Below are 25,795 nucleotides of genomic sequence, written 5' to 3' on the forward strand. Positions count from 1 at the left end.
GCGGCGTCGAGGCATCTGTTATGCATAAGGCAGGTGTTTGGGGAGAGTCGAGACGCAGCAGCGAGGGATGGCATGATGGAAAGTGTAATGTAGAACAGCGCACCGCTTAGACGAGACATGATGAGGAGCGGGAACCCCAGCGCCGGGGTTTTTTTTTCGGGGGGCGCTGCACATCCAGAGCAGCTTGCGATGCAGTGTGATCTGACTGATGATGCGATCACTCTCACCAGGAGAGACCCTCACACTTCACTGAGCCCCCGCTAAGCTAACGCCGTGGCCGACAAAACCACTGAGCCCAACCTGACTTCCTCCTCCAGCTCTCCTGCTTCATTTTCAATTTTCCATCACAATCGTTTGTTTTTTTTTCCCATCATGCTCTGGTTTCTAGAACAGCTTAGGAAGTGTGTTTAAATATCAATGGAAGGAAAGTGAATTTTTTTGCAGGCAGCTTCCACCAAACAGTTAGCTATGTTCAGCTATGTTGATGGGAATAACGGCTCTAAATTAAACAGTGTTACTAACGCCGTTACTTTTTTCAGTAACAAGTAATCTAACTAATTATTCTGACTGTAACTATAACGCCGTTACCATTTCCGACACCCCGTTACTGCACGATACTGCACGTTACTTTAGCAGACATCCCAAGTTGCAAAAGTTGATTTCAGGGAGGTTACAACCCCCCACCCCCCCCACCCGCCAAAAAATATATTAATTAATTTTACTTTTTTTTAAATTAAATTTAGAGTATTCAGAGGTGAAATTAGTTTTATCTTGTTTCTTTTTGGAAGGCCCTGCCTCTGCTTTCCTTTGTTTTTTTTGGAAACAAAGCCTTTATTTGACAAAAATTGACAGTAACAATATCACAAAAAAATTGCACAACATCAAAAACATTTGATATCATATTACAATAATTAGTAATATTGCCTCCGCCATGATCTGCTTTCTCTCACTCACTGAACAAATCCCGTCCGGGAGGGGGGGGGAAACACTGCCCGCCCACACTAAAAACTGATTGGCTGTCTCACAGACTCTTTGCAGAGAACAGGCCAATCAGAACCCTCTCTGTTTTCTCTCTCTCCTTCCCACACTCGATTAGAGAATAAAAGTCTGTGGTCTGTGTGCGGGTTTGGGGCGCTCGTTCTGAATTCCAGGAGATTATATGTGACTCGCGGGCATCTGGGAGCCACTACCGAAATGTGGGAGACTCCCGCAGCTTCAGGGAGACTTGGTTTGTCTGCTTTAGCAGCTCAATTAACTTGCAGACAAAGGCGCAAATGTGTGTGTGTGTGCTTTGTGTGTGTGAGTCACAAGGGAGGGGAGGGTGAGATAACCACCTAAGCAATGATTGGCTAAGGTATAGTAAGATTACGTCTTCAGCCAATCAGAGAAAATAGGTGGGTGGGTGTGTAGAGCGCATGCAAAGTGGGGGGTGTTTACAGCGCATAGTGAGAGATGGCGAGTGAGGAGGACTCAAAACAGCCTTTTCCGGATGGAAATACCGACACTGTTTCAAACTCACTGAGGTCAAATGTAAAAATGTGCACGTCGAGTGCACATTATGTCCCAGAACTAAAAACCTCTATGCAGGTACTTGTCTTTGCTGTTGTGCACTTTATTCATCTGGCTTATGAAACACGCTCTGAGAAGGTGGAGGACGGGGGGTTATGGAAGCGAGTAACACAAAAGTAACGCAATAGTTACTTTTACTGGTAACTAGTTACTTTTATAGTGGAGTAACTCCATCAGTACCTCAGTTACTTTTTTGGAGAAGTAACGAGTAACTATAACTAATTACTTTTTCAAAGTCATGTGCCCAACACTGGCTACGTTATATAAACCACAGTGTACTTAAAAAACATTAATAAAACTGTAAACTTTACCATGAGATATAATTATTAAAATCCTATTATTAAATTATTAAAAGACGTATTTTTTTGCATTGTTGTGTGACTTCATCCCCCATCTATGCTTTAATTTATTTATTTTTTCATGATAAAATCAATAATATATTGGTTAAAATATGCATTTTAGTTGTGTCGCTGTGTTTCACTCAGTCCTGTTACCATAAAACATAACCCCTGACATCAGCTGGTTCTTCTGAAGATCATGGGAAGACCAAAATTCCCAAAGTTCCCTCATTAGTTTTTCTGTATATTTGATCTTATCGTAACGATGACTGAGGAGCTTAATCTCAAAACCCAGTCCTGTTATCTAAATTATATTCATATACTTTAGAAATAAACAAATAAGATGTAAGAATCATCTTATTTGTTTATTTTTAAAATAAATACAAATTTTGGGAAAATCACTGGAATGTGCTCAGTAATATTGTGCCATTAGCATAGCCACAATTTAACTATTTTTCTTGTTTTTGCTAATTATATGTATTATATATATATGAAAGGAATGAGCTTCAGTAACAGAAGTGAGTGTCAGTACAAGAAGTGTGTTCCAGGAACATGAGTAAGTTCCAGTATCAAGAGTGAGTGCCTGTAACAGGAGTGAGTGTCAGTAACAGGAGTGAGTGTCAGTAAGAGGAGTGAGTTCCAGTAACAGAAGTGAGTGTCAGTAAGAGGAGTGAGTTCCAGTAACAGAAGTGAGTGTCAGAAACAGGAGTGAGTGTCAGTAACAGGAGTGAGTGTCAGTAACAGGAGTGAGTTTCAGTACCAAGAGTGAATGTCCGTAACAGGAGTGAGTTCCAGTAACAGGAGTGAGTGTCAGTAACAGGAGTGAGTGCCAGTAACAGGAGTGAGTGTCAGTAACAGGAGTGAGTGTCAGTAACAGGAGTGAGTGCCAGTAACAGGAGTGAGTGCCAGTAACAGGAGTGAGTTCCAGTAACAGGAGTGAGTGTCAGTAACAGGAGTGAGTGCCAGTAACAGGAGTGAGTGTCAGTAACAGGAGTGAGTGCCAGTAACAGGAGTGAGTGTCAGTAAAAGGAGTAAGTGCCAGTAACAGGAGTGAGTGCCAGTAAGAGGAGTGAGTGCCAGTAACAGGAGTAAGTGTCAGTAACAGGAGTGAGTTTCAGTATCAAGAGTGAGTGTCCGTAACAGGAGTGAGTGTCAGTAACAGGAGTGAGTGCCAGTAACAGGAGTGAGTGCCAGTAACAGGAGTGAGTGTCAGTAACAGGAGTGAGTGTCAGTAACAGGAGTGAGTTCCAGTAACAGGAGTGAGTGTCAGTAACAGGAGTGAGTGCCAGTAACAGGAGTGAGTGTCAGTAACAGGAGTGAGTGCCAGTAACAGGAGTGAGTGTCAGTAAAAGGAGTAAGTGCCAGTAACAGGAGTGAGTGCCAGTAACAGGAGTGAGTGCCAGTAACAGGAGTAAGTGCCAGTAACAGGAGTGAGTTTCAGTATCAAGAGTGAGTGTCAGTAACAGGAGTGAGTTTCAGTATCAAGAGTGAGTGTCCGTAACAGGAGTGAGTGCCAGTAACAGGAGTGAGTGCCAGTAACAGGAGTGAGTGCCAGTAACAGGAGTGAGTGTCAGTAAAAGGAGTGAGTGCCAGTAACAGGAGTGAGTGCCAGTAACAGGAGTGAGTGCTAGTAACAGGAGTTAGTGTCAGTAAAAGGAGTAAGTGCCAGTAACAGGAGTGAGTTTCAGTAACAGGAGTTAGTGCCAGTAACAGGAGTAAGTGCCAGTAACAGGAGTGAGTTCCAGTAACAGGAGTGAGTTTCAATAACAGGAGTGAGTTCCAGTAACAAGAGTGAGTGTCAGAAACAGGAGTAAGTGTCAGTAACAGGAGTAAGTGTCAGTAACAGGAGTGAGTGTCAGTAACAGGAGTGAGTTTCAGTAACAGGAGTGATTTCCAGTAACAGGAGTGAGTTTCAATAACAGGAGTGAGGTCCAGTAACAGGAGTGATTTCCAGTAACAGGAGTGAGTTTCAATAACAGGAGTGAGTTTCAATAACAGGAGTCAGTTCCAGTAATAGGAGTGAGTTCCAGTAACAGGAGTGAGTTTCAATAACAGGAGTGAGTTCCAGTAACAGGAGTGAGTTCCAGTAACAGGAGTGAGTTTCAATAACAGGAGTGAGTTCCAGTAACAGGAGTGAGTGTCAGAAACAGGAGTGAGTGTCAGAAACAGGAGTAAGTGCCAGTAACAGGAGTGAGTTTCAGTAACAGGAGTTAGCACCAGTAACAGGAGTAAGTGCCAGTAACAGGAGTGAGTTCCAGTAACAGGAGTGAGTGTCAGAAACAGGAGTAAGTGTCAGTAACAGGAGTAAGTGTCAGTAACAGGAGTGAGTGTCAGTAACAGGAGTGAGTGTCAGTTACAGGAGTGATTTCCAGTAACAGAAGTGAGTTTCAATAACAGGAGTGAGGTCCAGTAACAGGAGTGAGTGTCAGAAACAGGAGTGAGTGTCAGAAACAGGAGTGAGTTCCAGTAACAGGATTGAGTTCCAGTAACAGGAGTGATTTCCAGTAACAGGAGTGAGTTTCAATAACAGGAGTGAGTTCCAGTATCAGGAGTGAGTGTCAGTAACAGGAGTGAGTGTCAGAAACAGGAGTGAGTTCCAGTAACAGGAGTGAGTTCCAGTAACAGGAGTGAGTGTCAGAAACAGGAGTGAGTTCCAGTAACAGGAGTGAGTTCCAGTAACAGGAGTGATTTCCAGTAACATGAGTGAGTTCCAGTAACAGGAGTGAGTTACAGTAACAGCAGTGAGTTCCAGTAACAGGAGTGAGTTCCAGTAACAGGAGTGAGTGTCAGAAACAGGAGTGAGTGTCAGTAACAGGAGTGAGTGTCAGTAACCGGAGTGAGTGTCAGTAACCGGAGTGAGTGCCAGTAACAGGAATAAGCTTCAGTAACACAAGTGAGTGTCAGTAACAGGAGTGAGTGTCAGTAACAGGACTGTCAGTAACCGGAGTGAGTGCCAGTAACAGGAGTGAGTGTCAGTAACAGGAGTGAGTGTCAGTAACAGGAGTGAGTGTCAGTAACAGGAGTGAGTTCCAGTAACAGGAGTGAGTTCCAGTAACAGGATTGAGTTCCAGTAACAGGAGTGATTTCCAGTAACAGGAGTGAGTTTCAATAACAGGAGTGAGTTCCAGTATCAGGAGTGAGTGTCAGTAACAGGAGTGAGTGTCAGTAACAGGAGTGAGTGTCAGAAACAGGAGTGAGTTTCAATAACAGGAGTGAGTTCCAGTAACAGGAGTGAGTTTCAATAACAGGAGTGAAATAAAAGGACTTCCTGTCGGCGGCGCGAGCAGTCGCAGTGGCCACTCCGGAAGCAAAACACGGTGCTTTTGTTTGTTTTTCTGTGTAAATAATCCGATCTGAACTCGCAATCATGCAAAAGTTCGCTATGGGAACAACTTACGACCGACAGACCCTGCTAGACCTGCAAAATCAACAAAAATCTGTACTTACAGACGGTCTACGAGCGGAGCTACACGCGCTAGGCCTGCTAAGATCCGCGGCATTTCCTGAGCCTGCTAGCTGGAAGAGGTCTCTCCGCAAGCGTTGCGCGAGGAGCCGAAAGCGCGGTAAGAGAGCCGGAGTCCGCGCTAAGCTAATGGCTAACTCCAGCCGGCCAGCGGTTCCATCTCTCCTTCTCTCCAACGTTTGCTCCCTGCCGAACAAGATTGACTATCTCCGGCTCCAGCGGACATCCCAGCGCGAGTTCAGAGACTGCTGTGTGTTCGTTTTCATGGAGACGTGGTTAACGGACTCCATTCCGGACTCCGCGATTGAGGTGAGCGGCATGCTAAGCTACCGCGCGGACCGCGACGCTGGCCTCTCGGGCAAAGTACGTGGAGGTGGGGTGTGTGTTTACACCAACACAGCATGGTGTAACAACGCTGCGCTGATCTCCAGCTACTGCTCGCCGCTGATGGAGTTTGCTGTAGTCAGAGCCAGGCCATTCTACCTGCCCAGAGAGCTTAGCAGCGTCTACATAATAGCAGTGTATGTAGCACCCAGTGCTAATGCTAATGCTAACGGTGCTAATGCTAACGCTCTGCAAGAACTGTACACTGTTATCTCCAAACTCCAGAACTCACACCCCGACGGACTGTTTATTGTTGCTGGTGATTTCAATCACAGTAATCTGAAGGCTCTGCTGCCAAGCTTTCACCAACATGTGGATTTTCCAACCCGTGGAGCTAACCTGCTCGATTGTGTGTATACTAACATTCCCGGTTCGTACAGAGCAGAGCTCCGCCCCCACTACGGCTACTCTGATCATATTTCTGTCATGCTCATCCCAGCATACAGACAGCTCATCAGACGTGCCAAATCAGAGAAGAAGCAAGTTACAACCTGGCCTCCAGGAGCCATCTCTGCTCTTCAGGACTGTTTTGAGCACACTGACTGGGACATGTTCAGAGAAGCTGCTACTTCTGATGACTCCATCAACCTGGAGGAGTACACAGACTCAGTGACTGGCTACATCAGCAAGTGCATTGAGGATGTTACTGTCTCCAAAACCATCACATCCCGCCCCAACCAGAAGCCGTGGATGACTGCAGAGGTGCGTGCGCTGCTGAGATCCCGAGACAAGGCCTTTAAGTCAGGGGACAGGGCTGGCCTCCGAACAGCTAGAGCCAAGCTCTCCCGGGGGATCAGAGAGGCAAAGCGCACCTACGCAAAGAAAATCCACGCCCACTTCCAGGACACTACTGACACTCGGCGCATGTGGCAGGGCATCCAGACCATCACCAACTACAAGTCACCCTCCCCTGCTTGTAACAGTGATGCCTCCCTTCCAGATGCACTGAACTCCTTCTACGCAAGGTTCGAAGCACAGAACTACATGACAGCAAGGAAGACTACACCTCCTCCAAACGACCAGGTACTGTACCTGTCCTCAGCTGATGTGCGGAAAACTCTACTCAGAGTCAACCCACGGAAAGCCCCAGGACCAGACAGCATACCTGGCAGAGTGCTCAGAGGATGTGCAGAACAACTCACGGATGTTCTCACAGACATTTTCAACATCTCTCTGAGTACTGCAATCGTGCCGACGTGCTTCAAGACGACCACCATCGTCCCTGTGCCGAAGAAGTCTCAAGTGTCCTGCCTTAATGACTACCGTCCCATTGCACTTACTCCCATCATCATGAAGTGCTTTGAGAAGCTGGTCATGAGGCACATCAAAAACCAGCTCCCGTCCTCACTGGACCCTCTGCAGTTTGCGTATCGTCCAAACAGATCAACAGACAATGCCATCTCTACTGCGCTCCACCTGGCTCTCACCCACCTGGACAACAAAGACTGCTATGTTCGAATGCTGTTCATCGACTTCAGTTCAGCATTCAACACCATCATCCCTCAGCATCTGATAGGAAAACTGAGCTTGCTGGGCCTGAACTCCTCCCTCTGCAACTGGGTTTTAGACTTCCTGACTGAGAGACCACAATCAGTCAGGATTGGAAACAACACCTCCAGCACCACCATACTGAGCACCGGCGCCCCCCAGGGCTGTGTGCTCAGCCCACTGCTGTTCACTCTGCTGACTCATGACTGTACTGCAAAGTACAGCTCAAACCACATCATCAAGTTCGCTGATGACACAACTGTAGTTGGCCTCATCAGCAAGAACGACGAGTCAGCATAAAGAGAGGAGGTGCAGTGGCTGACGGACTGGTGCAGAACCAACAACCTATCTCTTAACGTGGATAAAACCAAGGAGATGGTTGTTGACTTCAGGAGAGCTCCAGGTGTCCACCACCCGCTGAACATCAACGGCTCTGCCGTGGAAATTGTGGATAACACCAAGTTCCTCTGTGTTCACATTACAGAGAACCTCACCTGGTCCCTCAACACCAGCTCCATAACCAAGAAAGCCCAGCAGCGCCTCTACTTCCTGCGGAGACTGAGGAAAGCACATCTCCCACCCCCCATCCTCACCATGTTCTACAGAGGCACTGTAGAAAGCATCCTGAGCACCTGCATTACCGTCTGGTTTGGGAATTGCAACACCTCAGACCGCAAGACCCTACAGCGGATAGTGCGGACAGCTGAGAAAATCATCGGAGTCTCTCTTCCCTCCATCACTGAGATCTACACCACTCGCTGCATCCGCAAAGCCACCAGCATTGTGGACGACCCCACCCATCCCTCACACGGACACTTCGCTCTGATGCCGTCCGGCAGAAGATACAGGAGCATCCGAGCCTCCACTACTAGACTCTGCAACAGCTTCATCCACCAGGCAGTCAGACTTCTCAACGCACAGAGACAGAACTGAACCCCCACCCCACCCACCACTCACCCAACACACTCGCACAAAACTGAACTGTACACCCCCCCCCCCCTTTACACAAAACTAAACTGTACACCCGCCCCCCCTTTACACTCACAAAGAACTGAACTTCACCCACACACACACCCAGTCAGCACACAGAGGCTGACATGACTTTATTTGCTGCACTCTTAAAAACTATAAACTCTACCTCAGTAACTGCTGTGATTATATATGTTCTATATGTTACAGTATGTCACACATCTCTGCACCTTATCCCCACTATACACTTTATTATACCGTATCGGTACTGCACTGTCCTGTCTTTAAATTGTCTCGTCTTTTGTATTTATTGTATTTATTGTTATTTAGTGTTATAATTTTATAATTTTATGTTGCACTGTCGTCACTCCTGCACTTTAAGTTGTCTATTGCTTGTGGTTCTATGTTGCACCATGGTTCCGGAGGAACGTAATTTCATCACACTGTGTACCTGTACTCAGATGTAATGACAATAAAAGCCTCTTGACTTGACTTGACTCTTGACTGATTGTCAGTATCCGGAGTGAGTTCCAGAGTTCCAGCTCAGGGGTTTCCATTCTGTGTTTAAAAAAAGGCTTAAATCCAACTCACATCAGTTTTTGTATCCTACACTCTATTCTTTTTATCTTAAACCATAATTTCTAATATTTTGCTTCTAATTCAGTGGAAATCACTAAGTTTTTCTTCTCATTACTCCTGGATTTTTGCCAGGTAACGCGCTGGCTCCCCCCAGCCCGCTGGCCGAAGCAGAGAGATGAGTTTGTGAGCTGTGCTGAGTTCTGTTCCTGCAGCAGAATAAAGAAGAAAGGTGTGCAGGAGCTGAGGCAGGTCTGTGGTGAGAGAGCTCGTTGTGAAGCTATCTAGCTGTCTGTCTGTCTGTCTGTCTGTCTATATCTGTCTGCCTTTCTATCTATCTATCTATCTATCTATCTATCTATCTATCTATCTATCTATCTATCTATCTATCTATCTATCTTCGAAAGTCTTTTGTCCCTCAGGCCATAAGACTTTTCAACTCATCTCAGCACAGCAAACTGAAGACTCTGTGACACCTTTTCTTTCCAGCAATTCTGGCCACACCATGGACATACCCCCATCTATGGTCACACTATCATGCTGATGCCCATAACACTATTTTTATAGTTCTACCATTTTTTCCACTAGTAGTTCATTCACTAGTTCATTCATCTACTGTTTACGTATCATTTGCACTGCTAAATTTAAATTATTATATAACTGTATTTGCACTTTCTGTATGGCGGACATCAGTTATCCTTATCCTTACTTTATGCACATCAACTGGTGTTCGCTGTCTATTGTGTTCAACTGCACTACCTCCATTTTACATCACACACACACACTAAAGACTGTACTTTTATAACTTCATTTTATTTTTTATTTTGTTGTATTTATATGTATCATTTATATATTTTTTTATCTTTTTGTAACTTTGTGTACTATACACACCTGCTGCTGGATGTCAAGAATTTCCCCTCGGGGATCAATAAAGTATCTATCTATCTATCTATCTATCTATCTATCTATCTATCTATCTATCTATCTATCTGTCTGTCTGTCTGTCTGTCTGTCTGTCTGTCTGTCCATTTATTTCAATATGTCTGTCTGTCTGTCTCTATCTGTCTGTCTGTCTGTCTGTCTGTCTATCTATCTGCCTGTCTGTTTGTCTGTCTATTATCTATCTATCTGTCCATTTATTTCAATTTTTTTTGTCTTTCTGTCTGTCTGTCAATATCTATATGTCTGTCTATCAATATCTGTCTATCTATCTGTCTGTCTGTCTGTCTGTCTGTCTGTCTCTATCTATCTATCTATCTATCTATCTATCTATCTATCTATCTATCTATCTATCTATCTATCTATCTATCTATCTATCTATCTATCTATCTATCTATCTATCTATCTGTCCATTTATTTCAATTTTTTTTCTGTCTGTCTGTCTGTCAATATCTATATGTCTGTCTATCAATATCTGTCTATCTATCTATCTGTTTGTCTGTCTGTCTGTCTGTCTGTCAATATCTGTCTGTCTGTCTGTCTATAATAATGCATGGAATGTCGTGTGTGGAGTCGTGTGATGTCATCAATCATGCATAGTGGAAAGTTTGTTAATACTTTCCATGAATGTTACGTCTATTAGACTCTAGAATCATACTCTTGAGACAGTATAATGCCTTCATAAAGCATTATAAACATGGCTCTGAATATGTATACAAATGTATAAGATTAAAGGCATGTTTATTCATATGACATCACATGTCACCTGCCATAACATGTGAATAGCCTAGTTGTGATAAGTGATAAATGTTCCTCAATCAGTAAATTGATCTTTAATTATAGACAGTAGTGATGGAGTAGTGTGGTGCATGGAGCTCGTACCTAAGCAGCTGGTCTCCGTGCCGCTCCACAGCCCCGACGCCAGGCACTCTCGCACGGTGGAGCCAACCAGAATGTAGCCGGCGTCGCAGGTGAAAATGGCCGTGGCTCCGAAGGTCGTCTGAGTTCCAATTTTCTTCCCATTAGGAGGAGTGGGCAGTATCCCGCATGAAATAACTGCGGTAAGAGGCAATAGAGAGGCAGAGGAATGAGCTGGCAGGCACCTCAAAGTCAAAGGTACAGCTGTAATTTACACCCAATTTGATGGCCTGCTTTTCCACCCCTCCCTTCTATCCCTCAAAAACACACACATGTACACACATATTATACACATACACACATGCTGTGGTCAAAAGAAAAACAAGCATGGTGAGGAATGTCTGGGCAGCTACTGAGCTGACTAATTCTGATAACACTGAAAACTTTATTGGCTTTTAGGAGAAAAAAGCTAATCTTGCAAGAGTGCATTGGATCACTATATATATATATATATATACACACATATATATATATACACATACACACATATATATATATATATATATATATATATATATATATATATATATATATATATATATATATATATAATATATATAAGTGCTTAAAGTGCACTTAAGTGTTTTTTTTTCTTCCAGTAGCAATAAAGTGTACACAATATGTGCATCAATACATAAAATAATACATTCACAATATACTTCAAGTATATTAAAAATGAGCTTTAAAAAACAATTAAATCTGCTTAAGTTTGCAGAAGTTGTACGAACCCTGAATTTTCTGTACCGTTAGACCCCTAACATATAGGATATTTTTTGCTCAAACCTTCAAATAAAAAAAATTGTATTGAATCTCAATTGTTTCATTTTAAATCTAATGTGGTGGCATGCAGAGCACAAATCTAGAAGGCGGTGTCACCGTCCAAATACAGTATTAATGAACCTAACTGTAGTACATACAGGGGTTGGACAATGAAACTGAAACACCTGGTTTTAGACCACAATAATTTATTGTGGTGATGGACAGTTCTGGTGGAAACAGGAGAGTTGAGGTGCACATTGAATTTTGCCGTGATTTGATCAGCCGTGGTTTTATGTTTTTTGGATACAATCCGGGTTAGCACCCGAACATCCCTTTCAAAGAGATTCAAAGAGATTCAAAGATTTTATTGTCATATGTACAGTACAGAAACGGGTTTCAGTGTACAATGAAGACAGCTTCCTCTTACAGACAGCTTCCTCTTACAGCGTCCACAGTTAATCCTGTTGGATGTGGTTGGTCCTTTTTGGTGGTATGCTGACGTTACCCTGGATACCGTGGCTCTTGAACCATTACAAAGACTTGCTGTCTTGGTCACAGATGCTCCAGCAAGACGTGCACCAACAATTTGTCCTCTTTTGAACTCTGGTATGTCACACATAATGTTGTGTGCATTGCAATATTTTAAGAAAAAACTGTGTTCTTACCCTGCTAATTGAACCTTCACACTCTGCTCTTACTGGTGCAATAATGTGCAGTTAATGAAGATTGGCCACCAGGCTGCTCCAATTTAGCCATGAAACCTCCCACACTAAAATGACAGGTGTTTCAGTTTCATTGTCCAACACCTGTATACACACATATACACACATATACACATTGCACACAGGCCTGACGTAAATATATGAGCCTGCTGGAGTTGCTGAGAGTCTAGGGCAGCCATTATCTCTCACTACGCCACCACTGCCGTCCCTTTCTTTTGATTTCCGTCATTTTGGAAAATTGCGCTGACTTTTTCTCGCCCTCAGAGAGGGTCCGTGCCTCAGATAACTCAGATAAGATGCCTTATTGTCGAAACTTCGCTCTCCCGGGAGCGTCTCACCTACTTTTTTGCCGTGTCAAGTTGACATTCAACCCCCCGCCTCGGCACGTGAGGCAGATGTCTCATTTTTCGCCGGGCCTGGCTCCGATAGCGGTCGGCGACTTTTTTTTGAGTGCGATTTTCACTGATTGCTTCACAGCCGACAATAAGAACGCGGCGTGCGATGTTATCACGTGATGATGAGTTGCGGTCGCAATCGTTACAGGGCCGTGCAGGGATCTTATCTCGCCTCGTGATCCCATTCGTTTCACATGGTTCCGGTGCCGCGAGCTGCCGGAGCCTTTGGGGACGGCGTGGGAGACGCCAATGCAAACACCTCGGCGCATAATTGACAAAGCTGTTAGTCCTGCTGTCTGCATCGCCAGGCTATAAAAATAAGCAAGCGGAGCTGATTGATAAGCTGAAATAAAACACATCTAGTGTCGCCACACTACATCAGTACACAGGCTGGGTGCTTATGCTGCCATGTTGAAGCCCAGGCAGGGCCGCGTGCCTGGCAGCAGGACTAATTAGGCACGGGAGGAGGGTGATGCCATAAAGGCTTTTCAGCTTTTCAGGCTCTTTAATAATGACTAATCATAAGGGAGTGTACCTTAATCCCTGAGCATTATCATACAGCACATACTACATGCTACACACAGTCAGTTTAACCCTTAGAGGCAAGGTCTAAATGTTCACTTCAGCTACTGCAACGTTGTTTACACAGTAATTGCACCACTGAAACTTTTTCACTAGATAAGATAATCATATTCTTACTTGTAATCAATTATACCACAGTTAGTTCCGACCCTGCAAAGTGAGTGATTGGCTGAGAGGAGTTTCATGAGTGACATTATCAGCTGGTAACGCACTGTAACCTCTGTAAGCTCTCCATGCATTACTCCGCCACATACAGGTAACCTAGCAATGATGCAGCGCTTACAAACCAAATACAAACCAATAAGTGTCACTAAACACCACTGGGAGCCGCTGGATCCTAAAGGCACAGTGCAGAAATGCCATGTCTCCAATAGGCGGCACAGGCAAAGACGCAGTCCCACAAATAAATAAAAGCCCAGAGATTCAGAAATACGCAATATTATACACATTATCTACGAACGCATCACAGCAGTGCCAATATTACACGTTATAGCACGAATCTCGAGTGTATTATTGCTTATTTTGATAGTTAATATTTTGTTAGTTTATTATTTCTTCGTTAATTGTATTTTTCTGCTTTTCTACTTATGTGGCATTCTTAGCTAGGAGCAAAGAAAGTATTTTATTGTAAAAGAAAACGGTAACGCTTTCTTTTACAGTACCCTAAGTTCTAGGTATTAACTAGGTAATAGTGAGGTACAAACTCGGAAGTACTAAGTAATTATTTTTGGTAACAAGATGGTAAGTACCAGGAAAGTCTTGCCTAATTACACTGAAACGTCTAGGTATTAATCAGGTAATAGTGAGGTACAAACTCGGAAGTACTAAGTAATTATTTTGGGTAACAAGATGGTAAGTACCAGAAAAGTCTTGCCTAATTACACTGAAATGGAACTAGGTAATAAACAGGTACATGGGTGGTACAAAGTCCAAAGTACTAGGTAATTATGTTGGTTAACAAGATGGTAAGAACCAGACAGTTCAATTTAATTACACTGAAATATCTCACAGGTTCTAGGTAATAACCAGGTAAGTGTGAGGTACTAACCCCAGTAACATGATGATAAGTACCAATACAGTCTCCTTACCCTGAAATATCTCGCAGGTTCTAGGTAATAACCAGGTAAGTGTGAGGTACTAACCCCAGTAACATGATGATAAGTACCAATACAGTTTCCTTACACTGAAATATCTCGCAGGTTCTAGGTAATAACCAGGTAAGTGTGAGGTACTAACCCCAGTAACATGATGATAAGTACCAATACTGTTCATTTTAATCAGTCTCTATTTATTTGACTGAGAAATCCCTAAAAATGAATTTAAGGTTTATAGAGTGGAATTCTTCACTAGGAAGACAGCACAGGAATGGAATACTTGGCCATATGTTTAAAGACATTAGAGCATGTTACAAGGTTTAAGGGTGAAAAAGTATACCATAAGAATAAAGTGTTGAATATGTGTATTTACCCCCTTTTTAAACATAATTTGTAGAATAAGGTCTTACATGTTAAATATATATATATATATTTAACTTATATATATATATTAAAACTGCTTAAAAATCAGGGTTATTAAAACTACCAAATATTGATTTCTGAAATCTTAAAACATTATTATAGTTGTTTCTAAATTAATATTAACTGCTTTTGTTTGCATTATTTGAGATCTGAAAGCACTAAAGCATCTTTTTCATTATTTTGACCATTTCTCATTTTCTGCTCTAAATTACAATATTTTTATTTAGTATTTGGGAGAAATGTTGTCAGTAGTTTATAGAATAAAATAACAGTGTTCATTTTACTCAAACATGTACCTATACATAGTAAGATCAGAGAAATAGAAAATTTGAAGTGGCTTGGAAGGGTCAATGGGGCGAAGGCAAGCTCCTGCCCGCAAGCTGCTTACCCCAATAAAAGCTGTCCTCAGCTTTCATTGTATATATATAAGTTCAGTAATGCATGCTTGGTTGTGTCAAAAAAGAGATAAATAATAAACAGTAAACAGTTCTGTTTTGTTTTGAAGTTGTATGTTGTTCTTTTTGAAGTGCTTATTTGTTGAACTACATGGTAAGAACTGAGTAAAACCAGAGAAATAAGCTCTGCTCTCTTTTACAGTCCTTTTACTCCTTTATTAAGCAGAAAGTTCTGTTAGTTACACAGTGTTTTACATGGTACTTACAGAAAGTTGTGTCACATTTAAGTAGTTATTATATATATTTTAATATATATATATATATATATATATATATATATATATATATATATATATATATATATATATATATATATATATATATATAAAATAACTACTTAAATGTGACACAACTTTCTGTAAGTACCATGTAATATATATTCTTTTGGGTTTCTGAATGGGTTTTTGTATGTGAAACGTGAAACATCCAGTCCTGTAGGGGGAGCAGTGCCAGGGGGCGGGCGCTAGGCTGTGGCTTAGGTGAGCAACAGGAGATGGGTCTCAGATTCAGCTGAGAACTCACACTGGGAACACCGTGTCTTCTCTGTATCCAGGTGGGGAAATATGTGGAACTGTGCATATAAATGTTTCCAAAGCACTATAAGAGGGATATTTGAGTGTATATGTTCGTTAAAAGGTTTTGCTGTGTAATATGAGCCGCTATGGTCTTGTGTGTTGGTGGACGCTCAGCATCGGGGAGCATTCACTCCCGCGGCCCGCGAGCCGCGCGCCTGGCCGGCGCTCTTGCCTTTGCCACTAGCATTAGCCACTGCCCCCGCTAACCGCGCGCCTTACCGGCTCCGCGCTGTTATTCCTCTCGCTCTTTCGGTCGCTAACTTCGCTCTATAACCGTGTTTAAGCCTGTAATTATCTCTCGTGTGTTCGCGCTCTAGTTTTAGCTATTTTCGCTCGGTAATTGTGCCCGTGTGTCGCTGTTTCTCAAAGTAGCTCGGGCTAATTTCGCGCCTTCATTCCTATTGTTTCTCTATACATTTACGCTAGCATTAGCAGTCGCTGTTAGTTAAATACATGTTTATTAAAAGTCAAGTCAATTTTATTCTCTTTTTAAGAGCCAGTTTGGCCTTGTTAAAGTAAATATAGAGCCTCTGCCAACCACAATAATGAGTTATTACAGCTAGATAAGCTACAGTTTAAGGTTTCTCTAAGTAATCATGTTTTTATACACTTTGTTCAAGTTTTATACTTTGGTCAATTCTATACACTCTATGCAGATACAAATATTAGAAACTCTGCTTAAAATGAGATTTAAAAGCACTAAGATGTAGTTAGTGTGCTCAGTAAAAGTTAAAGGTGTTTTTGGTAATGTAGTGTGTTAATATGAAAGAAGTTTGAGTATTGGTATATGTATGCATATGTAAATGTATTAATATAGAGTAGTATTTTTATATTCATATATATATATATATATATTTTTTTTTTTTTTTGTAGAAACAGTATTAAGAGGGTTTGCTGATTAAAAAGTAAAGGTAATATGTACTGTGATATACAGAGTTTTGTTAACTGAAAAAAAGTAAAAAAAGGATTCTCTGTGAATGTATGTAAAATGCAGATGAGATGCAATGTGTATGTGAAACTGCAAAAGAAAGAGAAAAGAGACCAAAGTAAAAGTGGTTTAGTTTGTGTTTGTTGTTAAATAAAGAGATTAAGCTGAGAACTCACTGGAAACACCGTCTCACTGTGTCTTCTCTGTATCCTGTATTCAGCTGATCTAGGCCCTGCTCACCCGGGGTCGCAAACTGTTATAGCCTAACCCACGCCTGGGGAGTGTAACAGTTAGTGTTTTTACATGGTACTTACAGTAGGATGTTCTACAGAGGGTTATTTGTTGAACTACATGGTAAGAACTGAGTAAAACCAGAGAAATAAGCTCTGCTTTCTTTTACAGTCCTTTTACTCCTTTATTAAGCAGAAAGTTCTGTTAGTTACACAGTGTTTTATATGGTACTTACAGTAGGATGTTCTACAGAGGGTTATTTGTTGAACTACACGGTAAGAACTGAGTAAAACCAGAGAAATAAGCTCTGCTTTCTTTTACAGTCCTTTTACTCATTTATTAAGCAGAAAGTTCTGTTAGTTACACAGTGTTTTATATGGTACTTACAGTAGGATGTTCTACAGAGGGTTATTTGTTGAACTACATGGTAAGAACTGAGTAAAACCAGAAAAATAAGCTCCGCTTTCTTTTACAGTCCATTTACTCCTTTATTAAGCAGAAAGTTCTGTTAGTTACACAGTGTTTTATATGGTACTTACAGAAGGATGTTCTACAGAGGGTTATTTGTTGAACTAAATGGTAAGAACTCAGTAAAGAGAAATAAGCAATTTCTTCTCTGTTATCAGGTATTGACCTTTTATTTTCAAATCAAATAAATAGAGACTGATTAAAATGAACAGTATTGGTACTTATCATCATGTTACTGGGGTTAGTACCTCACACTTACCTGGTTATTACCTAGAACCTGCGAGATATTTCAGTGTAAGGAAACTGTATTGGTACTTATCATCATGTTACTGGAGTTAGTACCTCACACTTACCTGGTTATTACCTAGAACCTGCGAGATATTTCAGTGTAAGGAAACTGTATTGGTACTTATCATCATGTTACTGGGGTTAGTACCTCACACTTACCTGGTTATTACCTAGAACCTGCGAGATATTTCAGTGTAAGGAGACTGTATTGGTACTTATCATCATGTTACTGGGGTTAGTACCTCACACTTACCTGGTTATTACCTAGAACCTGTGAGACATTTCAGTGTAATTAAATTGAACTGTCCTTGTTCTTACCATCTTGTTAACCAACATAATTACCTAGTACTTTAGAGTTTGTACCACCCATGTACCTGTTTATTACCTAGTTCCATTTCAGTGTAATTAGGCAAGACTGTCCTGGGGCCTCATGTATTAAAGGTGCGTACGCACAAAAACATTGCGTACGCCATATTTCACGCTCACGGTCTGATGTACTAAATTTGACTTGAACGTGTGAAAGTGCGTTCCCCCACGGAAGTTTTGTTTTGGGCGTACGCCTTTTTTTTGTGCGTATATATTGTGTTTTTGTCATTTGGCGACACTTAGAGGCGATGCATTGAAATTACAACTATTAAGATATCCTTTATGCACACATTGAAGTAAGCATTATTGGGTAAAATAAAGTAAATTAATCAGACAGTTTCATTGTCTTACAGAAATAATCGTTTAACGTGTTTCCACTTAGCCTAGATCAGGTTTGCGCTGGAGTTGTTGGAGATGCAGCGTTGGCATTACTGGAAAATACTGCTAATGGCCGAATTCATTGAGCGCGCATTTTCCGTGACCATTATGTTTTTTTGGCCCATGATGATGACTGGCTTATAAGCAGTTTTAGATTTCCAAGAGCATAAGAAAACAAGCTAAGTGTGTGACGTGTGTCTTTTTGGTAGGCAACTCATTTAAAGCATTTAAATGAAAGCATTTATCTTAGAATAATAAAACTTAAAACATGGGTAATTATACGCTATGCGTATATAATATTATTATTATTATTGTTATTATTATTATTAATAATAATAATAACAATAATAATAATAATAATAATATAACATTATACTCTGCGTAATTGAGGGAGGAGTCGTGGCAAGTGTGATGCTTTCGTGCATTTGCGCTTGATTTCAAGTTGATTGTGATGTACTAAGAGAAAGTACGTGGAATTCTGCCTACGCACGGTTTGATAAATCCGGATTTTTTTGTGCGTACGGAACTTTTCAGATCTGAGCGTACGGAACATTTTAGTAGGAAGTCCACGCAAGTCTTAGTACATGAGGCCCCTGGTGCTTACCATCTTGTTACCCAAAATAATTACTTAGTACTTCCGAGTTTGTACCTCACTATTACCTGGTTAATACCTAGATATTTCAGTGTAATTAGGCAAGACTTTCCTGGTACTTACCGTCTCGTTACCAAAAATAATTACTTAGTACTTCCGAGTTTGTACCTCATTATTACCTGGTTAATACCTAGACATTTCAGTGTAATTAGGCAAGACTTTCCTGGTACTTACCATCTCGTTACCCAAAATAATTACTTAGTACTTCCGAGTTTGTACCTCACTATTACCTGGTTAATACCTAGATATTTCAGTGTAATTAGGCAAGACTTTCCTGGTACTTACCATCTCGTTACCAAAAATAATTACTTAATACTTCCGAGTTTGTACCTCACTATTACCTGGTTAATACCTAGAACTTAGGGTACTGTAAAAGAAAGCGTTACCAAGAAAACTTGTTTCCTTATTGTGCAGATGATAAATTTGAATCAAATTGAATTCGGTGGTAGTTTGATGCCAGTATTTTTTTTTTCCTCTGTATTTCTCTGGAGGGAAAGTACTTTTTAAAAGCCTCTTTTAGGCTTTTTTTTACTTTCCCTTCACAGTTTTTTTGTTTACATGAGCCTGGAAGGATTAAAAAACTAAATCTGAACAGAACCTGGCATCCCTCCCAATGCCCCTAAATGTCATTATGCTATTTTTGTTTATAATTAACTGTTAATTTTGATTGATTGAATAGTAAGCAGGACCTCGAGCCTAAAGGGAGGTCAGATTTAAGCACAGCACCTGTTGTCATACATGGTTGTATGGTTGTACATTGGCTGAATGTCAACATCCAGATACATAAGGAAATTTTGTTAACTAGGGGTTTTAACCATTGGGGCACACCCCACTGATTTTTGACAGTCATATTATACTATACTAATAAATACAATACAATACAAACATTTCAGTTTTTAATCTGTTTGTAAATACAATATATCAAATATTCTTAATGCAGGATATCACAAAAATATGCATGGCAGCAGATCCCCCTGGACAAAGTCTTCATAGGCAAGTCAGCTTTATATATAGGCATAGCATGTTATAGCTACTGCGCCTGCACAGATCTCTACAGCAACGGGTGATTTCCCCACTATCACACTGTCTCTCCTTCACTCTCTGCACAAGCTACAATATGATTTTATGTTCATAACTCACTCTTGCAGCGTGGCCTTTCATTCCTCCAGCTCCAGGTCCCATTGGATGTGCAGTGGATGTGGGCGGGGCCAAGGCGGTAGTACCCGGGATTACAGCTGAAGGCGATCTTGGTCCTGTACTCATAGCGGGATCCGTTAACGATCCTCCACTTTCCGTGATCCAGAGTGAAGGAGCCGATACTTGGACACACCATGACTGTGGAGGAGAAGAAGAATAGAATTTAGGCTGCGTTCCATTTACCTCTGAAGTCAGACATTAGAATTCCAGTTAAATATTTGAATAATTGTAACGTTTACAGCAAATAAAACTAAATGAATTATCAGATTATCTTTGTTAGCGTCATCCCAGGTTAGCAGTGTTAGCGATGGCAGAAATCCAAGTAATCCCGAAGGGTTCTCATACTTTTTCTTGCAACTGTATAGTAAATTCTGTATAATCTGTTAGCATAAATCTTCATCTTAGTCACAACAATAGACAAACACAGTCTGTGTGTCTAAAAATGATTGAACACATGTTAACGTGGTAACTCATCTCACAGGATGAACATATCCTGTGCAGCACAAGTAACTCTTGATCTTCCTTTCCTGGGGCGGTCCTGATGAGTACCAGTTTCATCATAACATTTTTGATGGTCTTTTCGACTGCACTTGGAATGTTTCAAATTGACTGACCTTCAGTATATTGAGCATATTGGACTGTAGTCTGTGCATTTATCCATGTTAAAACAAGCTATGTGGGACGAACCACTAGCTAATAGCGACCTGGGATACCAGAACACATTTACATCCTGGTTAGCAGCTAATGCTAATGCTGCTGCACCCAGCCTTAGTGCTGGAGAAACTTTACCTACGTTTTACTCACCCAAATAAACAGTTTTTAGGAGAGAAATCTGTTTAGATTAACATCCAGCACTCGTTTGACTTTAAAAGAAAATGTTTTTTTTTTTTAAGAATTTTACAGTTTTGATTACTTAGGCACTTTAATGTGGGAATTCTTACTAGTGTTGCTTAATGCGCCTTACAATCTGGTGCACCTTATGTATGAAAATAGACCAGATAATAGGCGATTATTGATAGTGTGCCTTATTATCTAAAAAAAAAAAATACAGTAATGCATTTTAAATTATCTGATTAGAAAAAAGAGGTGGTGAGGGTAAAATATAGTATCTCAGGAGATATCAAAAAAAGTATTGAAAAAAACTACAATAAACCTACAATAATTACAATCTGGCACTCTAAACTGAATAAACCCAAAGCTGAATGAAGAAAAATAAGTTTCTTAGCTATGCAGAACTTTTAAACGAGCTGGATGAAGATTAATCACTCTGAATGTAGATGTGCTGTCAGAACGCATGTCAGTCAATAACGCCCCTGTGTGTCTAATCTAGTCTACACACACACACACACACACACACAACACAACAGCCAAATTAGCATTTAAATGTGAACACAAACCACCCTGACAAAGCAGCGGTTTGAGCAGATGTGTGGGGTTGGCTCACCGGTGCAGCGAGGGATTTTGTTGTGGCTGCTCCAGGTCCCGTCAGCCTGGCACACCGTGCTGGTCACTTCCTTGGAGGAGAGCCGGAAGCCTTCGTTACAGAAGTACGTGGCTCGCGTTCCCGCCGAGTAATCGGCCGCCAGCACCCCTCCGTTCCCAGGGGCCACCGGAATCCCACAGGATACGGCTAGGGAATAATAAAAACTCAAATTATGGATTTCAGAATGACTGGGTCACATCCAATAATTATAGGCTTCTACAAATTCTGTATTATATATGGCCCATTCCACAGAATGGGTGCCATTTGCTTGTTGTAACTTTAAAGCATGTACTGGTCAAACTCAGGCAGCTTTACTTCCTTTTTTACAAGGTATCTAATCTGAAGATGGTTACAAAAATCATGTGACATTTAAAAAGCAAGTATACTAATTAGTTGAATTTTCTCTCAAGAAAGTCTTTATTTTAAAGAAATAGTTAAATGAATGTTTAAATAACTGATATTTATGACAAAACAGATGACTCCTGCTACTCCTGTTACCAGCACTCACTCCTGTTACTTTTTTATGTTTTGAGTAACAGGACTGAGTTTTTAGCATAGAATTAGCAAAAACATGAAAAAATAGCTGAATGAGCTTGAGGGCACTGAGCAAATTCTAGTGATTTTCCCAAAGCTGATGTCACTTCCTGTTGTAGATGTGACTTGTTGTAGAATGTTCCAGATGTTTCAGATAATGTGGATAATGTGTTACGGTAACAGGACTGAGTGAAATAAGCTAAAGTGTGTATTTTAACTTAAATATTATGAATTTATTAAGAAATTATTATTATTATTATTAAGTCTCTGAAGGATTTTAATCATTATATTTCATTGTAAAGTTTATAGCTAGAGTGAGGAACAGGTAACAAATACAATGTTTCAGTGTTCTAAGTAGTTTTTATTATTGTATTTAATTACATATTTTACTTCTGCAATTAGGTCAATGTACAAGACACTGTGCATAATAATAAAATGTATTTTCAAGTTATTTTGTGTGCACATTTATACATGTAATTTCCTGTGGACAGAAATGGCTTCATAGAAAGGGTTTCCATGGCCGAGCAGCTCCATCCAAGCCTTATTTTAACAACCTCAAAGCAGATGAGTGGATACTTTTGACAATATAGCATATATTATTTAGTATCGAAGCCAGATAAGCTTTAAGTAACTTATTTAGCTTGGTACAGTGGATGGTACAGTAGTAGAAATGGGTCAGGATCTGCGAAAATCTACTATACTATGCAGGATATAGGAATAAACAGCTCCGGAAAAAAATAAGAAAGTTTATTTGATTTTTACCAAATCAAAAACCTCTGGAATATAATCAAGAGGAAGATGGATGATCACAAGCCATCAAACCAAACTGAACTGCTTGAATTTTTGCACCAGGAGTAAAGACATAAAGTTATCCAAAAGCAGTGTGTAAGACTGGTGGAGGAGAACATGATGCCAAGATGCATGATTACAAACTGTGATTAAAAACCAGGATTATTCCGCCAAATATTGATTTCTGAACTCTTAAAACTTTATGAATATGAACTTGTTTTTTTATTATTATTATTTGAGGTCTCAGACAGTGTTTTATGGCATTTTTAGCACAAGCATTTTTTTTGGCCCAAAGTGAAATTTCTAAATGTCAGTGTATAATTACTCAATAACTCACCTATCCAAGCACATTAAAGCAGCCAATCCATAAGCCAAATCGACTCATATAACATCATCATAGAACATCAAAAGAACTCCTGACCTGTCCACACAATGTAATCTTTCACACACACATACAAAATGTGTGTGTGTGAAAATATCATCATCATCATCATCATCATCATCATCATCATCATCGTCATTTCCAATAATAATGACACAAAATAGTTGTTATATTAATCCAAAAGCAATTTTCATATACACCAAAATAAATATTAAAATATTTAGCATTGATCAAAACTAATCTTAAGATATATTATCTTTAAAATCTACTAATCTTTAAAGCTTTTAAGTAGTTCTTTCATGTATAAATAGTATAAAGTATACAACAGCAAAAGTGTGCACACCCCTACGATTATCAAATTCGACTTCAAAGTCTCAACTGAAGATGATGAAATTGGGTGAAAACGATTCTAAATAAATATTTATTTGGAGTTAAAACACACTTATTTATCTGCAGATACACTGGAACTTGTAAAACTAACTGATATAATGTGATTGGAGGGCTACTGCTGCACTAGAATATTCTTACTTGATCTCAAATGCACTGGTAATTAATTTAATATTCAGAATGTGCAAAGTAAAACAAAAAAGTTAAAATGTCATAAATGCAATAAAGATTTTCCAAAGTCATGGGTAAAAGTAAAAATAAGTGAACACAAATTTAGGTGTTAGACTTAGGGGTTACACATAGTGATGTTTTGGCATGACCGTGTACCCTCTAATCATATTCACAAAATAAGTAGTAAAACAGTTCCTAGGTTTGTAACCATTATTTTTAAAAATCAATAATAATTAGATGTCAAACCTACAGCTCTGGAAAAAAATAAGACACCACTTAAAAATGATGAGTTTCTTTGATTTTACCAAATTGAAAACCTCTGGAATATAATCAAGAGGAAGATGGATGATCACAAGCCAATAAACCAAGCTGAACTGCTTGAATTTTTGCACCAGGAGTAAAGCAGCATAAAGTTATCCAAAAGCAGTGTGTAAGACTGGTGGAGGAGAACATGATGCCAAGACGCATGTTTAAAACTGTGATTAAAAACCAGGATTATTCCACCAAATATTGATTTCTGTACTCTAAACTTTGAGAATATGAACTTGCTTTCTTAACATTATTTGACATCTGAAAGCTCTGCATCTTTTTTATTTCAGCGATTTCTCATTTTTTTTGTAAATAAATGCTCTAAATGACACATTTTTATTTGGAATTTGGGAGAAATGTTGTCTGTAGTTTATAGAATAAAACAATAATGTTCATTTTACTCAAACATAAACCTATAAATAGCAAAATCAGAGAAACTGATTCAGAAACTGACGTGGTTTGATGAAGCTTCTTATCATTAAGCAAATTAAAAGATCAAGCTGATCTTATAAGAAGAACTCGCTGCTCCCGTTCTGCCTTTAGCACTGCTAACTTTTCACTGTTTTGTGTAATAACTACACTAGTAACACAGTACTTTTACTTTCAGGACTCCAGTACTGCATTTTACTATAAACTATTATAATAATATAATATATAATATATAATATATACTATAATACTTAAGTCACGCTTTTATAGAGCACTTTTACAGAATACTTTAACTCAAGCCTGGGTCTCTAGTACTTCATCCATGTCTGTCACTATTATTTCACCTCAGATCACTCTGAACAACTTTATTTTTACACCATGGCCATTTAATTGTCGTATACTTATTTTCCTGATGTCGACCTCAGTCTTCCAGCCTGAAATCCTTTATATCTAAGCGCTCGGTGAAGAGACATGTTGTTGTATATGTTTCTGTGGCCTTAGTTGTTAAAGAAAGAAGAGTCTCAAAGCTTCTTGCAGGAAGATTTCAGCTTTATTAGATGTTTGTCTGAAGCTGGAGCCTGGAACTAAGGTTCTGCCCCTCCTTTCCTTCTCTATCCCACTATTTCCCTTTGGCCTTCTTTAGGCCCTGTCTTAATATATATATATATATACAGTCCCCTCCAAAATACTTGGAACGGCAAGGCAAATTTCCTTGTTTTGGTTGTTCACTGAAGACCTTTCCGTTTAAAACTAAAAGATGGATATGAGACAAGAGTTCAGAATCTCAGCTTTTATTTACTGGTATTGTCTTCAAAATATGTCAAGTAAATCTGGATTCATCACTGTTTGTATTACACCACACCATTTTATACATGAGCAAAAGTAAAGGAACAAACAAAGTTGAAATGAATTACACTCAGTATTTGGTGGAAAAACCTTTGCTTTTAAGAACTGCCTCAAGCCTGCGACCCATGGACATCACCAAACTGTTGCACTCTTCCTTTGTGATGCTACTCCAGGCTTTTATGGCAGCTTCTTTCAATTGTTGTTTATTTCGGGGGGATTCTCCCTTCAGTCTCCTCTTGAGGAGGTAAAATGCATGTTCAATCGGGTTAAGATCAGGTGACTGACTTGGCCAGTCTAAAGTTTTCCAC

At 40.1% G+C, this 25,795-nt stretch overlaps 1 protein-coding gene across 2 annotated transcripts in view; it reads right to left on the bottom strand.

Annotated features, from left to right (window-relative positions):
* Window positions 1–25,795, bottom strand: part of csmd3a (CUB and Sushi multiple domains 3a) — a 777,572-nt gene that overhangs the window by 155,151 nt on the left and 596,626 nt on the right. For both annotated transcript variants that reach the window (XM_049467549.1, XM_049467548.1), the window contains exons 50-52: window positions 21,602–21,787; window positions 20,101–20,295; window positions 10,609–10,782 (exon numbers count right to left, since the gene is read on the bottom strand). In XM_049467549.1, the coding sequence (XP_049323506.1) occupies window positions 10,609–10,782; window positions 20,101–20,295; window positions 21,602–21,787 (555 nt within the window). The remainder of the gene's footprint in view (window positions 1–10,608; window positions 10,783–20,100; window positions 20,296–21,601; window positions 21,788–25,795) is intronic.

Source organism: Astyanax mexicanus, chromosome 1, assembly GCF_023375975.1.
Source record: "Astyanax mexicanus isolate ESR-SI-001 chromosome 1, AstMex3_surface, whole genome shotgun sequence".
NCBI classification, from domain to species: domain Eukaryota; kingdom Metazoa; phylum Chordata; class Actinopteri; order Characiformes; family Acestrorhamphidae; genus Astyanax; species Astyanax mexicanus.